Source organism: Ceratotherium simum, chromosome 25 (genome assembly GCF_057802395.1).
Source record: "Ceratotherium simum simum isolate JZ-2026a chromosome 25, ASM5780239v1, whole genome shotgun sequence".
In the NCBI taxonomy this organism is placed as follows: Eukaryota; Metazoa; Chordata; class Mammalia; order Perissodactyla; family Rhinocerotidae; genus Ceratotherium; species Ceratotherium simum.
Window position 1 is genome coordinate 17,557,181 of NC_141924.1, and position 14,301 is coordinate 17,571,481.

General features: G+C 43.6%; 2 protein-coding genes and 1 long non-coding RNA gene across 9 annotated transcripts in view; 1 reads left to right on the forward strand and 2 right to left on the reverse strand.

Annotated features, from left to right (window-relative positions):
- The window catches only part of RIC8B (RIC8 guanine nucleotide exchange factor B), a 101,749-nt gene extending 101,113 nt beyond the window's left edge, over positions 1–636 (reverse strand). For all 5 annotated transcript variants that reach the window (XR_015556363.1, XR_001389844.2, XR_001389841.2 and 2 more), the window contains exon 1: positions 508–636. Coding sequence is in view for 2 of the 5 variants with exons in the window: in XM_004418064.2 (XP_004418121.1) it covers positions 508–591 (84 nt within the window). In the remaining 3 variants the exon portion in view is untranslated. The remainder of the gene's footprint in view (positions 1–507) is intronic.
- Positions 533–14,301, forward strand: part of LOC147913739 (uncharacterized) — a 103,541-nt gene continuing 89,772 nt past the window's right edge. The window contains exon 1 of the long non-coding RNA XR_015556364.1: positions 533–647. This is a non-coding gene — a long non-coding RNA (uncharacterized LOC147913739). The remainder of the gene's footprint in view (positions 648–14,301) is intronic.
- The window catches only part of RFX4 (regulatory factor X4), a 139,754-nt gene continuing 137,913 nt past the window's right edge, over positions 12,461–14,301 (reverse strand). For all 3 annotated transcript variants that reach the window (XM_087448997.1, XM_087448996.1, XM_004418063.3), the window contains one exon: positions 12,461–12,740. In XM_087448997.1, coding sequence (XP_087305123.1) covers positions 12,468–12,740 — 273 coding nt within the window. In that variant the 3' untranslated portion in view covers positions 12,461–12,467. The remainder of the gene's footprint in view (positions 12,741–14,301) is intronic.

Sequence of the window (14,301 nt, forward strand, 5' to 3'; positions counted from 1 at the left end):
CTATAAACACTCTGAGAATCAAGTTAGACTATATGTGAGACATCACGCCTTGAAAGCTGTACAGTGCTACAGGTATACAAAGAACTGCCATCGTGGCTGATGCGTTTTATGCATGTCAAGCGCCGTGTTTATGCACAGAAACACCTATTTTTACGCTACCCAGGTGAGGACGCCTCGCCTGCATTTATGCATCCAAGAGTGGGGCACAGGACACAGACGCACATCTACGGATTCCGGGGGTGTGACTTGCACGCCTGGGAGGAGGACCATAGGACAGGCTGCTGGGCCGGAATCAGAGGAGTGGGCGCCAGAGTGGGGGCGGGGGGATGCAGGACGCACGGATGGGAAAGGCAGGGGGCACAAACACGCATGCCCAAGCCGGAAACGTTTTCAGGGGAGAGCAGTGCGCATCCCCGGAATGAGGGGGGTTGGGAGGGATGCGATGTGCAAGCCCGGAGGGCGGCCCGGGGGCTGCTCTACTGCACGCCGGGGGCCAGGACTCTTTACCTTATCGCTGTAATCCCTCAGGACCCGCTCGATAGCCCCCGCCTCGCCGGCCCGGACGATGTAGAGGGCGCGCTCCTCATCCATGGCCGCAGGTGCGGGGGAGCCGCGGCCGCTCTGCGCGCCCAAGCCGCTGCCTCCAGGTAAACGCCTCGCGCCCCCGCTCGCTCGCTCTTTCCCAGCTTCCTTCCTTCCCTCCTTCCCTCCCTCCCTCCTGCCTCCAACCCGCCAGCCTCTGCCCGGCAGGCCCGACGTCACCGCCCCTCAACTTTCACCCCGCTACGTCACCGGTCCCCCAGCAACCGGCGCCTCGCGGCCGCCCCCGACAAGGCCCAGGACTCGAGAGAGGCCTGGCGAGCGGCCCGAGGCGGGGTCAGGCCCGAAGTCCTGCTTGCTCTCCTGCCTCTCCCTCCCTCCGAGAAGAATCCAGCCTTTTAAGTGGGCTTTCACACACAGAACTGTTCTTCTCTCCTGACGCTCCTCTATGAATCACTCTCCTCAGCTGACGAGAGCTACCCGGCTCTTCCCCGCCCCTCTAAGAGCCAGCAGCTAAATGGACTACAATTCCCTGCGTGCAATGGGGTCATTCCACGCTTCCATCTAATTCACTGGAGTGCCGAATAGCATGCCGGGATTAGTAGTCATCCAGCGGGAAAGACTTCCCCCCAAAGGCATGCTGGGAACTGTGGTCCTGCGAGGGCCGGAAACCGAAGTCCGGGGGCCGGCTGAGGCCAGCGGCCGAGAGACCGTTAGGGGCAGGGTCTAAGCGTCGGCTCTGCTTCTTTTTGTTCCTTATGGAGCTGACGGTCCTGCTGGAGCCTTGACTGGTTGGACTGGTTGACAGTCGCGGAAACTGGCACCCCTTGGTGGGAACTGTGAAGCACCAGTTTAATTCCCTCTTTTCTCGTTTAGCGGTTTCGGTGTCTTTGAAATTCTTTCCTTCCTCCCTTGTTTGCGGTCAGGTTATGTATTCAGCTGCAGTAATGTGGGAAATTGCAGGCAGTTATCTGGATAAAAGGGGACTTGGCGATTTTGTGCCTTAATAATAATCGCTGCCGTGTATCGCGTGCCGCGGGGGCTCAAGACTCATTGCTGGGGGTTTCCTTATAGCCTCTAATTCTCACGACGCTGAGGTTTTGTGGAACCAGAGGGACCCGAGTGGGTTAAGTAATTTGTCTTAAGCCACGTAGCTAGTAAATGAGGAATTCGAGATTTGAATTCGGGTCTTTCCCCAAAGGCGGCTGCTCTTCAACCGCCAGTAATGTAATAATACTGATATACTAGTAATAGTAGTGATGATGGTGATCGGGATGACAGAGGCTCACATTTGCTAAGTGTTTGCTACGTGCAGGCATTCTATTACATACTTTACCTGTGTTATCTCAGTCGATTTCTCACAAATTCAGTCAACAAATATTTGAAAACCTATGCCGTGCCAGGCACTGTTCAGTACAGTTCAGTACTGTTCAGTGTAGACACAGTGAGCCCAAAATAAAGTCCCTGCCCTTATGGAGCTTCCATTCTAGTGCTTAACTCTATGAGGGAGATGCTAGTCTCATTTTAAGAAGAGGAAACTGAGTCTTGGAGAGGTTAATAGATTTATTTATCAAGATGGCAGAATTTGGAAACTGAATTTGAACTCGGAGCCTATGCTCTTTCTGCTCTCCCAAGCTATCTTTTAGAGTGTGGATAAATTCTCCAAGTAATTTCCAGTTTTCCATTCCAAGCAACCTGTACCAGAAATCATCTTTAATGCCTCCCCCAACAACCTTTCCCTCTTGAACTGTGCTGAAGAGGAACTAGAGGGGGCAAAAATTTATTCATCTAATAATGACTGAGTTTCTTGTATGTGTCAGGTTTTGTGCTAGGCTCTGGGAATTTGGAGATAAAAACAAATAGGGAATCTGAGCTCATAGAGCTTTTGGTCTTTCTATGGATTATGCTTTTCATGCAGCAAACAGTTATTGAGTACATTTGTTGAGCCAGGCATTGGGGTAGGTGCTGTGTCCATAATAAAGTAAGTCAGAAGATTTTAATCTATCTCTTGAAAAAGCACACCTCTTAGAAAGGTCATGGTATAGTAACTTACATACCTTAGGTAATAGAAATATTTTGCAATTGTTTTTAACAGTTTACAAAACATTTTAATGTACGCCATCTCAGTTGATCATTGAGGAAGGTATTGTTCCTATTTATAGATAAGAAAACAGGCTCAGATGAGTTGAGTAATACCAACTGGGACTCAAACTGAGGGATGTAATGTAACAGTATTTGGGTGCCTACTCTGTGTCCAGTACTGTATTATGTGCTTTTGGGGTAACCATATGTTTATTTTTGGAGCAAGGGCTCCTGGATAGGATACTAACAAGCATAAAGTATCTGAGCAGAGATGTTTCTTTTAAAGAAGGTCTTACACATGTGTTTGAAATGTCTGTTTACCAGAAATAGGCTTATGATTTTAGGCTTCAACCCTGTACTTCTAAAAAGAGATTTAAAAAATGTGAAACCACATGAATTAATGGCTTGGGAAATTGCACTTGAGTAATTTTAATTAAGTGCTAATATTCTGATTTTATAAATCAAAAGGATCTTTGACTCTAATTCAAGTCATCCTTTGACCACTGACGAGACTCTGGTCCCAGAAAAATTAAGTGACTTGTCCAAAGTCAGTAGTTAAAAAGCAGATTCTGGGACTAGAGCCTAGACTAGCTGAATCCTGGGTTACTACATCACTTTACCTCTCTGAATATTTAGTTGTGTGATGCTTTCAGTGACTAGGGTTTCTAGTCCAGCACTAACTCCGGTTCCTGTTGATTCTTGGGTGGCATGGTACCAGGGAATTAGGATTTAGAGCCTGAGTAATCAAAGCAACAAATATTTATTCACAAGTCATTGCTCTGAGAGATAGTAATATAATAATACTACACATATATATGTATGGATAGTGCTTTACTATTCTCAGAGTATCTCTACATAGATGATCTGATTTAATCCTTATAATAGCTGAAAAATGCAAGGTCAATAGGACAGGCACTATCTTCCTTTTTATAGAGAAAAGGGAAGTTCAGGGTGCTGATTAGCTTGCTCATATGTAATAAGTCGGCTACTAAGTGGTATAGTTAAGGACCAGAAGTGCTCTGGGCTCTGATAGCATAAAGTGTTATGGACTTATAGGTCAGGGCCAATGAAAAAGCCTGCAAATAGAAACTAGTCATTTATTTTGGACTTTGATATATCCTGCTGTGGCATTTCCTCTGCCATGGCAGTGGGTTAGTTGGAACGTGCCAAACTGAAGGTCTTTAAGGAGCACCTGGTGCTTTTAAAATCTGAATTTTTCACATGCAATAATTTTTATACATTTTCTTTAGAAGAAAGCAGAAATTTAAAAACTAAACAGCTTGGTCTAGTTGCTACAGCTCCAGAATTGGAGTTCAGAGAATTCCACTAACTCAATATAGTACCACTCAACAAGCACCACACCACTGGGTAAGGCTACTCTCTCAATCTCTCTTAAGCCACAGTGTCCTCAGCCATAAAATAAAGAAATTGATCCAGATATTTTCTTAGCTCTCTCTCAGTTCTAAAATTTTTTGATTCTAAGAACAACAACAAAACCGTATTTGAATATGCTCATTCTTTAGAAAAATCTATTAATAAGAGTCAGGTTGTGCAAATCAAATATAAATATGATATTGCAAATCATATTGCAAATCATGCTTGGGCATACCTGCAAAGATTCTGTTTCAGTTGATCTGTGGTGACGCCTGGGAAGTGGTAGTTTTAAAAGCTTCTCAGTTGATTTGAATGAGCAGCCAGGGTTGAGAACCACTGGACCAATATGTTGATAGAGTATTAACCACTGAACTAATTTTTGATAGACTTCCAAACTCATGTGCATGTGACTCATTAGTTAGTCTTTGATAAATTAGAATAACCTAGCAAAATAAGTTATTTTAATTTCATTTTCTACCAATAATGAAGTCTCTCTTTTGGAGCAAAGTTAATTGACATGGTTTGTTCCTTTAACAAATATTTTGAGCTCATTGGAGCACAGCATTGTCTTAGGCACCATAAAAAATAAAAACAAGTAGAAACAATTGATCCTGTCCTTTGGGGATATAAGAAACATCCAGGCAATAAGCAAATTTTTTCTACCAATAGGAAGAAACAAATTGAACATAAGTATTATGCAAATCAAAGGAAGATAATAAACATTGGTGGGAAGAAGAGTAATCAGAGAAGCCTTCTTGGAGGAGGTGAACTATAGAGAATAGTAGAGAAAGCTTAGAGGGCTAGCAGATTGGGGGAAATGTCATGAGAAAAGTTCAGGAGGTCAAAATTAATGAGACGCCTCTTGAGAAATGATACCAACTTCATTGAACTTGAAAGGCAGCAATGGAGATTTCTTAGAGCCCAGTTGGTCAGTGGGATAAGGAAAGTTAAATCTGAGAGACATTTCATAATCAATGATGACTTGATAACCAGCCAATCCAACTTTGGCTTACAACATGTTACATTCTTGAAAACATTATCTCACAATGCCATACGACATAAAGTAAAACAGAACTGGGGGACAGGAGAGTCTGTTGCTGACTGGTGTCAGATCCCTGTGCACATTATTTTAATTTCTCAGGATCTCATTTATAAAATTAGAGTTGGACTAGACGACTTCAAAGTTTTTTTTAAAAACTCTTAAAAATTTATGACTACTTGATCCAAACTTTTCAGCATCTTTATGAGTTTCCTCAGTAATATTCCCAGTATTCTAATTGCTAAAATTGAGCCTATGCTATTAGTGCTTGGCAAATGTACCTATAGTTGTTTAATACTGATTGACTATCCACAGTGGGACTTTCAAATTAAGCACACAAAATGGGCTCTGCCGTTTAGGAGTTTTTATTTATCCAAGAGCTGGAATGTGGGTCAGACCTATTTGCATCTCGCTGGCTTGGAATCCCATCCAAACACCTCTTGGGAAAACCCAGCGCTTTGGGTGGCAATGCTGTAATGTGGCGAAAGAACCTGGACTTGGAATTGGAAAACCTGGTTTTTAGTCCCAACTCACTGTGTGAGTCTCAGAAGCTGATCATTTGTCAAATTCCTTAAAACCCTTCTGGCAACCAATTTTTTGGTATCTAACAGGAAAACTTGAAAGCCAAAAGACTCTAGTTTGAATTTTAACTCAGTCTCTGGGTATTCAGGGATAAGTCACTTGCCTTCTTTGAGCAATGATTTTTCTCAACTGTAATGAGCATAATAATAACTACTTTGTAGGATCTTGTAAGGGTTAAAAGAGATGGCTGTCAAAGTGGTCAGCACAGCAGACCTGGCATAGAATAGCCACTCAAATGTTAGCTGAACTGGAATGAAAAATGCAACCTCCCTCACAATAATGTGAACATTTGGGGATTAAGGTCATGTTATTCCTATTGATGCACAAATGCATGAGTTTTGTTGTTGCTGATGCTGTTTTTAACAACAGAAAAGTAATTCCAACACACTGCTTTGGTCTTTAAACATTGAAGTTAATGTCTTTGACATGCTTTGACATAAGATAGTTTGGGGATAGTGACTGTCATATATATGTGTGTGTAAATAAGGAATCTAAAACCCTCAACACACACACACACACACCCCATATCAATATCTTTGCAATTAAGCTTTTGAGATTCACATGTCAGAGGAAATATATTCCCACAACCCTTCTTCCCACCACTTCCTTCTTAACTCTTTATGCAGTAAAGCATTAATTTACTTACCAACATTTGATTAAACTCTTAAGGTTCAACCCTAGGAGGAGGTGGCAGTGGACAAAGGATTATTGTCATTCATCATCAACACATTTTAGCCTACCCTTGAGTTGCCTATGAAGGATTAGCATTTCCCTGAAAAGAGGAGGACAGAATAAATTGCATCTACCGCCAAAGAACTGCCAGCTCCTTTCAGCTGGGGGCACATACCGGGAGCTTTTCCCATATTAGTCAGCTTTATCTCAACTTTTGGGCAGTGCCTACATCTGAATTTCATGGGTTTCAGGGTCAGTCAAAACAGAATTGTAAGGTTGTTGAGGTCAGAGGCCACTGCTGTCAAAGGGTAGTGACCCGAACAGCAAGAGGGAGCCAGTCTCCCCCCCCACCCGCCTCAAATGACTTCATTCTAGTGAATACTTGGCTCATTGCACCTCCCCTGCAGAGCCTTTTTTCGACCTGGTAATAAAAATCCTCCTGTGACCTGGTATTTTTTTTTTTTTTACATTATTATTGATTTTCTTTTGTTCCTGTTTCTCTATAGAAGGACCAAATCTTGGTCGTTGATAATATATTGGTTTGTACGTACCCTGGGAAATGATAGAGGGAAGGCTAGTCTGCTGTTAACTTACAGTGAATGGAATGCCACCTCGGGTGTGGGGGAAGATCTGGTGCCCAGCTTAGAAACTGCCTTCATTTAGCGCACACAGAAATTTCCCAGAACTTCTGAAACTCTCTTCAACCCCAGTAGGTTCTTTTACCACGGTCAAGGTTGATTTAAAAATTGCAAAGCCGCTTAGGAGAGAGGAATGGGGGTGGGGTGGGGTGGAAACAAAAGTAGGAAGGAAGAAGAAGGCAGTTTTATAGTAAAAAGAGCACAGACTCCGGAGTAGGGCAATTTTGTTTCAAATCCCAGCTCTGCCACTTACTGCTTGTGACTTTGGGCAAGGCACTAAACTGCTCAGAGCCTCCCTTTCTTCACCTATAAACAGAAATGATTATACCGCTGACATTGCAAGGAGGTTGTGAGAGTGGAGACGATGCCTCTGATGTGCCTGGCATATAGCAGACCCCAAGAAATGGGAACCTCTGTAGATTAAGGCAGATCCGATTCAGAAATGTGCCACATATCCCTCAGTGTGGGGTGAGGAAAGCGTGTCGCAGGCTCCTCACTTAAAGATTGTCCTTCTGCCTTGACTGTTTCTATTTCTGAGAGGTGTAGCACGGGCCAGGGCATTTTTGATGCCATCTCTGGTGGGGGCACAGTTTGGCAGTTCCTTGAGAATTCACTCTTCTAAACTTCTCTGAGCAGCTTCTCCCTTTTAACAGGAGACTGTTATAAATACCAAGTATCAGCACTGCAGCTGATTCTGATTCTCTCACCCCTGCTGTCATGGCCAGACCTCATTATTTTTCATAATAGTTCTTAAACAGCTGGTTTTAGCTCTTGAGGCATTTTTGATTTCAAAGGGAGGAATAAAACTGGGGAGCCCTATTTCTCTGGCCCACCATCTCTCTTCACCCACACTCCTTTCCTAGCAACAGCTCTTTTCTCAACTCTTGGGGCCCACGTCTTCCGTCCCACCTACACCAGTAGCAGCAAAATATGGGGGTGAGAAGGCTGGGGGTGGGTGTTGAGGTGCAGGAGGAGGAATGGGGGAAGAGCTTCAGGGAGGAGGCTGATGAAGCACAAAAGGTTCTGACCTCGGAAGAAGAGGAAGCCACAAGGGCCGTGTCCAAGCTGGCTTAGCCTGGGAGGCTGCCAAGGAACTGAAGCAGAGAAGGTCCAGGTTAGGAGGGCAGGCGGCAAAGTGGTAGGGAGGTGGGCTGGGCTGAAGGGCAAACAAAACAGTGCAGTTAGGGAAAGGTTTGTCAGCTGCAGAGAAACTGTAACCAGTGTAGATTATTGGGGAGTGCCACTCTTCGCTACTCTGGACAGACTGGAACACTGTAAAAAGGAAACTAGGGGGCCATATTCAGGGAATAGCAGTCCCTGATCTTAGAACTCCAGGGTGGAAGGGGTCATTTTTCTCAACTTCGACTGCATATTAGAATCACCTGGGGAGCTTAAAAAACTGATGCCCCAGTCACATTCCAGGTCAATTATTTACTGTGAAAGGGACCTATACATCAGTATTTTTAAAAAATTACCCCATTAGGGTAATTCTAATGGGCAGCCAGGATTGAGAACCACTGAATTCCAATCCTACTTAGAGCAAGAATGTCCCTTCTCGAACATCTTTGGTGGAACCAAGATGGAATCTCAGTTCTACCTCAGTTTGAAGCCAATAAGTATATCCATCTTTTTCTTTCTGAGCTTCCAGTGATAATGATTTGCATACTTCAGACTCTTCACCCACAGCAACCCCTCCCCACACCCTTTCCCCACTAATAAAAGGAGTATTTATACTCTCCCCTTCCCAGGATTTAATTTTTTAAATATCTTGTGGTTTTGCCTTTAAGAGGTACAAGAAAGTTGGGACAAATAGCCTGTTTGTTTTTGCTCTTTCCTTCTCCAGATTCCCTTCAGACATTTTGATTTATGTCACTTTAGAGCAAATATTGAGGACAAATCTGGAAACAGAAGACGACTATCCAGACAGTGGAAGGGAGGGTGGGGTTGGGTATGAGGAAGAGGGTGGAACGTTGCTTGGTGATGGTGGTGCAGGTATGTGGGCTGAGCTCATGGCATGAACCTCAGGCTGCTTTTTAACACCAGCTGGTGGAGCCGTCGCCTTCTCTCTTGTGGCTGCCACCCTGAATCACTGCCCAGCTGCCAGTCCGTTCTTTGTTTTCCCTGAGCTGTCCACCTTCCTCACCCAGATCTGCCGGCCCTGGTCCATCAGCACACAGACTATAATTTGGGATGTCATAGTCATACAACATGCCTGCTTGGGGTCCAGAATGGGGAGGTGACCCCTCTAAGGTCACATGGTGGTGAAGCCAAGGCTCGCTTTCAGTTCTCTTTCTATGATTTCAGTCCCTCTCCCCATTTAAGTTGGGCTTACTCAGTGGCAAACATTTTTGATTGGTCTGTGATGGGGTTGCAGTCTCAGAGGGGCCACAGATTCCCTTTTTTTCCAGACCTGGGATATAGAGGCCTGACAAAAGGACACAGCAGGATGGATGCCTAGGACGCCACAGGCCTGCGACGTGGGTGAGCCATCCTGGCTGCTGTTCATGACTTCAGCCAGTTTCAAGCTGGCAGAGTCCTTTTCAGAAAGAGTCCTAAAGAGGGGAGTGTCCCTTTATTGCCAAGACTCCTCTGTTCTTCCTCTGACAAGTGACTGGCCCCACTCCCAGCTGCCAACCTTGCCCATTCCCATTCTGGTGACTGGCTAGGAACCATCAGAGAGAGAACGTGCATTTGAGTCATGAGTTCACAGCATCTGTTGTCTTTTCCTAATCAGATCCTTCTCAGTTCTGAAGTTGAAGGTTTAGAACAATTGGGAACATAGGCAGTACTCTCAGCTCAGATGGGTACCTTGTGCTCTGGAGAGAATGCCCAGTGATCACTTGCCCTCATCTAAAGCTGCCTTCGTCCTATGGCACTGACGACTCCCAGTTCTTGGCTGTGCTGTGAGAAGGAGGCACACATTCTCTTCTCTGCAAAGTTCTTGGAGTGACCACTCTATTCTCTGGGACTCAGGCCCTTGTTGATTCTGACTATTTGTGCATTTAATGAGCTTGGCTGTTACTTGCACATGGGTGTTATTTCGTGCTGCTGCTACCTGGCTAGAGAACTTGGCAATTGCTTTATTATTTGTGCTTAGTAAGTCAAAAATCAGACTTCCTACACCCTTTCATATATGGAGCACTAGCTTTGAACTGTAAGAGAGCGACAGGTCTGGTTATCCTCAAATTTATTTTATACACTAACTAAATTTGAAATTTTATTCTTCCTCTTCCCTTACTTTCCTCATATAAAGCCAACTATCAGATTGTGGCCAAAAGATCAAATTAATTTACCTTCAGAGAGTGAAACCCAACATTTAGTACTCTCTTTTGGTAGAACAGCATAGCTAAATTTTTTTAGGGAGATGCTATATAAAATATACAATTTTAATCTTAAAATCATTTTTAGGTATAAATAGGTTATGTAATAGCAAGTAAGAGCTTGGCTTTAAAACTAAATCTTTTAAGGGCTGTCCCGATGGCATAGTGGTTAAGTCCGTGCGCTCTGCTTCGGCGGCCTGGGGTTCGCAGGTTCAGATCCATCTTTCAAAATGCAAATTGAGTTGTCAAATTCTAATCCTTTTAGTTAAAATAGTCACTACTGCCATTTCTGGAAATCTGTGGCCCTGAATTTCTCATAGATCGTAGGCTCTTAATGTTTGGGCAAAACACTTGTTCATTTTGCCTCTATATCCTCACTCCTCAGTGTAGAATCAAAATGCAGTGCTGGAGAAGAATTTGTTGATCCTTATTAACTATTCAATTATGTTACTGTTCTGTTTCAGGAGTTTATTAGCATTTAAAGCACTGCACTTGAAATATCTTTACACCCAGTGATCATTAAAACATAATGAACTAAGTACCAGGGGACCTCTTAATGGTGCTGGTACTGAAGAAGACTATTCCCTGTAATAGCTGAAAGGCTCCTGCCGTTTGCTGATGCCAGCCATCATGCAATCTTAAGACAAATCTTTGCATGTGGAACTGATCCTCTACAAACCTCAATTAGGCTATAGGTACTAAATCATCATTTAAGGACTGCATGTGTGTCCTATCCAAATTTTAATGATTGGGCTATGACAAGATGATGGGGAACTGGAGAAACACAACCATACAAGACCACTTAGTTTTGTTTTGTCTACTTACACTGTAAGTATTCAGAGTGTTATATATATTACACACACACACACAGAGGTCATATCAAATACAAAATGAAAATGAAGAAAGCAGGTCATTTCAATACTTTTTATTTGAGTGTGAAACCATATCTTGCACAACTGTACAGATAAAACTATTTCCATTTTAGCTGTAGACATGATTATCACACTGAATGGTGTGATCAAACATTTTATTTACAGAACAACTGCTAAAACATCCGATGTCATATTTCCATTTATTTCTTACCCATAGGGTAATAGGTCCACCATAATTGCTTGGTGCTTTTTATAATACAGAAAGAAAACCTATGTTAATTTCTAACAAACCTCACAAATTGCTACAAATCTGACAGAAAAATGCTACGAAAAAATTTTCCAAAAGTACAATACATTTTTATTTCCACACATACACAGTATAGTATAGGCTCAAAGGCACAGCTTTGAATTTCTTTTTCTATCAAAGTGTCGGAAATTATTATAGTCTTATGAAGGAACTGTAAAAGTCATTTTCACTTGTTGGTAAGTTAATGTTTGGTCCATCCAGTTTTGCCAAGTTAATACAGCAGAGCTGAGTGTGGTACTCAATGCCATAAATCCACATTCTCACAGAACTTTAAAAACCCCTCTCCTGCCTTTTGCTGACACTAGCTATTGTGCAAACTTAGGACAAATACTTGTATGTAGAAGAACCAGTCCCCTACAAACCTCAATCAACTTAAGGCATACAGAACAAGCCTCTTCCTTCCCTCTAGACAGTGCTTACATTCCAAGACAATGCAGATACTGTGACAGACATGAATGTAACAGGGAATCTAGAGTTTCCAGAAACCTCCATTTAGCCCTGGTGCTCCAGGAAGCAGTGATGACACCACCAGGAAGAAGGGATGCGTAGAACATATCTGAGGGCTGTTCATTGTACAGTAAGATGACAGACAGATGCAAAGGTGAATGCTCTTGGTAAATTATGTGCCCATCCAAGAACACAAACCAGATCCGTCTCCAGTATCCATCCTTCAAGACTAAAGAGCTTTTGTCAACAGGAAAATAAGTAGCTTACTGGGAGTGGTTGCCAACACAAAGCAAAGTCATGGAACAAAGGGAAAAGGCACAGATTGGCCTGCCGAGATAGTGCTCTATAGAAACAGGTCTGGCTTGGCTACAGGAAGCCAATCTCACTGACTTGTAGTGAGTCCTGTTTCTGAACTAAAGTTTATTTATCCCATACTGAATCCCAGCCTCACGCTTATTAGGAAAATGGACACCTAGGAATAGTCCATGAGTTATGATGTACAGAGATAAAGTCTTCTGGGGGTGGGTGTTGGGTTTATTATTATTATTATTAATAATTATTATTAATATTAAATATGGATTCCTATGATAGCAGTCATTTAGCCCATCCTGTGGAGGCCTCTCCGTTGATGTAAGCAAAGCCAGGAAAGTGTTGCATGTGCTCATACTCAGAATTCCTGCGCGTGGTCAGGGGCGTGTACATGTCACTAGAGTTTCCGTACCTCGTGGAATGCACAGACGGGCTTGTGTAGCACGTGTTGGCTGTGGGCACCTCTGGCCATCGAGGGGTGACTGGGGTAGGATGCAGTCTGGGAGTACTGCTCATCAAACAAGGTTCCATCCGGGAAGTGGGGCTATTAAAAGGGTACTTGTTGAGGGGAAAGAAATTCCACAAAGTTAAAATTAGCTTGAAGTTGCATATACAAAATATCAGTCATGTTCACAGTTTAAGTTAAATTTTTTAAGATGCTGTTAATGAAAGTTGATGGGAAGGAACAAATGAACTTCTGAAAGATTGAACCTTGGTCTAGGAAGTATCCAACAGGAGAAATGCAAAGGATTTCATAGCCAGAGTTGGGCTGGTGTTCACTCAACCAATAATACTGATTTCATGCTCTTAATCTGGAATGCCTTGGGAAGTTAAACCCAAAAGAAGGAATAGTGCCACTGGGGATACAGGAGAGAGAGAGATAGAGAGATAGAGAGATAGGGAGGGAGGGAGGGAGAGAGGGAGAGACGGAGAGAGGGAGAGAGGGAGACAGAGAGAGAGAGAGAGAGAGAGAAAGAGAGAGAGAGTATCTGTGTATGTACACAACTAACAGCATGTCCAGATAGATATGGATGGATGGATGGATGGCTGTGACTTTTATCATTAGTTTTGGAGATGTGATAGGTCCTACTCCATCTCCATCGACCCAAGAGAATAATACTGCAGAGTAAAACACAATGACATTATTAAAAATAGCATTTTACAGTTGAATTCAATTATGAACTGCAGCCTAAAAGCAGGCTTTTGAAGAGGAAGCAAGTCAACAGCTTCAAAGGTTATTATTAGTGCCTATCATTTAGAGAACATCTCTCTTTTTGGTTCACATTCACTAAGTCCTGGAAGATACACAAGCAGGAAATGGTAAATTATTGGGCTTGGTGTGAATGTGAAGGAAGAAGTCAAGATAAGCCAATTGAGAGGGGAGGGGTGGGGAGCTTTTGTGCTGGTCAGAAGAACAGGTGTTAGTAGCTACAAGAGGAGGGGAAGCAGTTCTAGAAAGAATTAGGACTAAGAGAAGTGCCTCCAAAGTGCTGCTGCTTTTACATTCTTTTCAGTTTCCAAGACAGCTATGCAAATAAGCCCCTTTTAGTTCAATCAGAGGGGAGGAGGGGGAGGAGCTCTGGGCTCCCTTTGAGAACTCCCAGTTTGCAGGCCAGTCAACACAAAAATTTCCTTGCTGTGCTAAAGGCCACCCCAACAAGGACAGGAGCCAGTCAACAGGGATGGCAAGGGCAGCGAGTAGGGAGAGAGTGTGTGTGAATGTATAAATTCTTCTGCTCCCCGTCTGTCTTCCCTGACAGTTGGAGAGTGGAGCCCCGAGGGATTAGGTAGGAGGCTGCCTCCTGTGAGGGAGACAGACAGGCTGAAGCCTAGACAGCCGGAAGAAGGGGTTATGACAACAATGGCGGCTCCCTGTAGTTGAGAGGGCCAAAGGGAGCCGTTCTGCCTCTGAGTAAGAGCATGAGGGGAGCAGGGGAAGGAGGTTAGGCCCGAAGCATGTGAAAAGAATCAGCTATTTGTAGGCCAAGAAAGAGGGCTCCAACTTCCAGTAGTGAGGTTTTATTCTGTATAGGACAGCATGCCTTACATAGCAAAGTGCAGCCACTTCACAGCCAAAAGAACAGGTAGGAAAGAGGGAGAAGGGTGTAGGTGGTGTCTG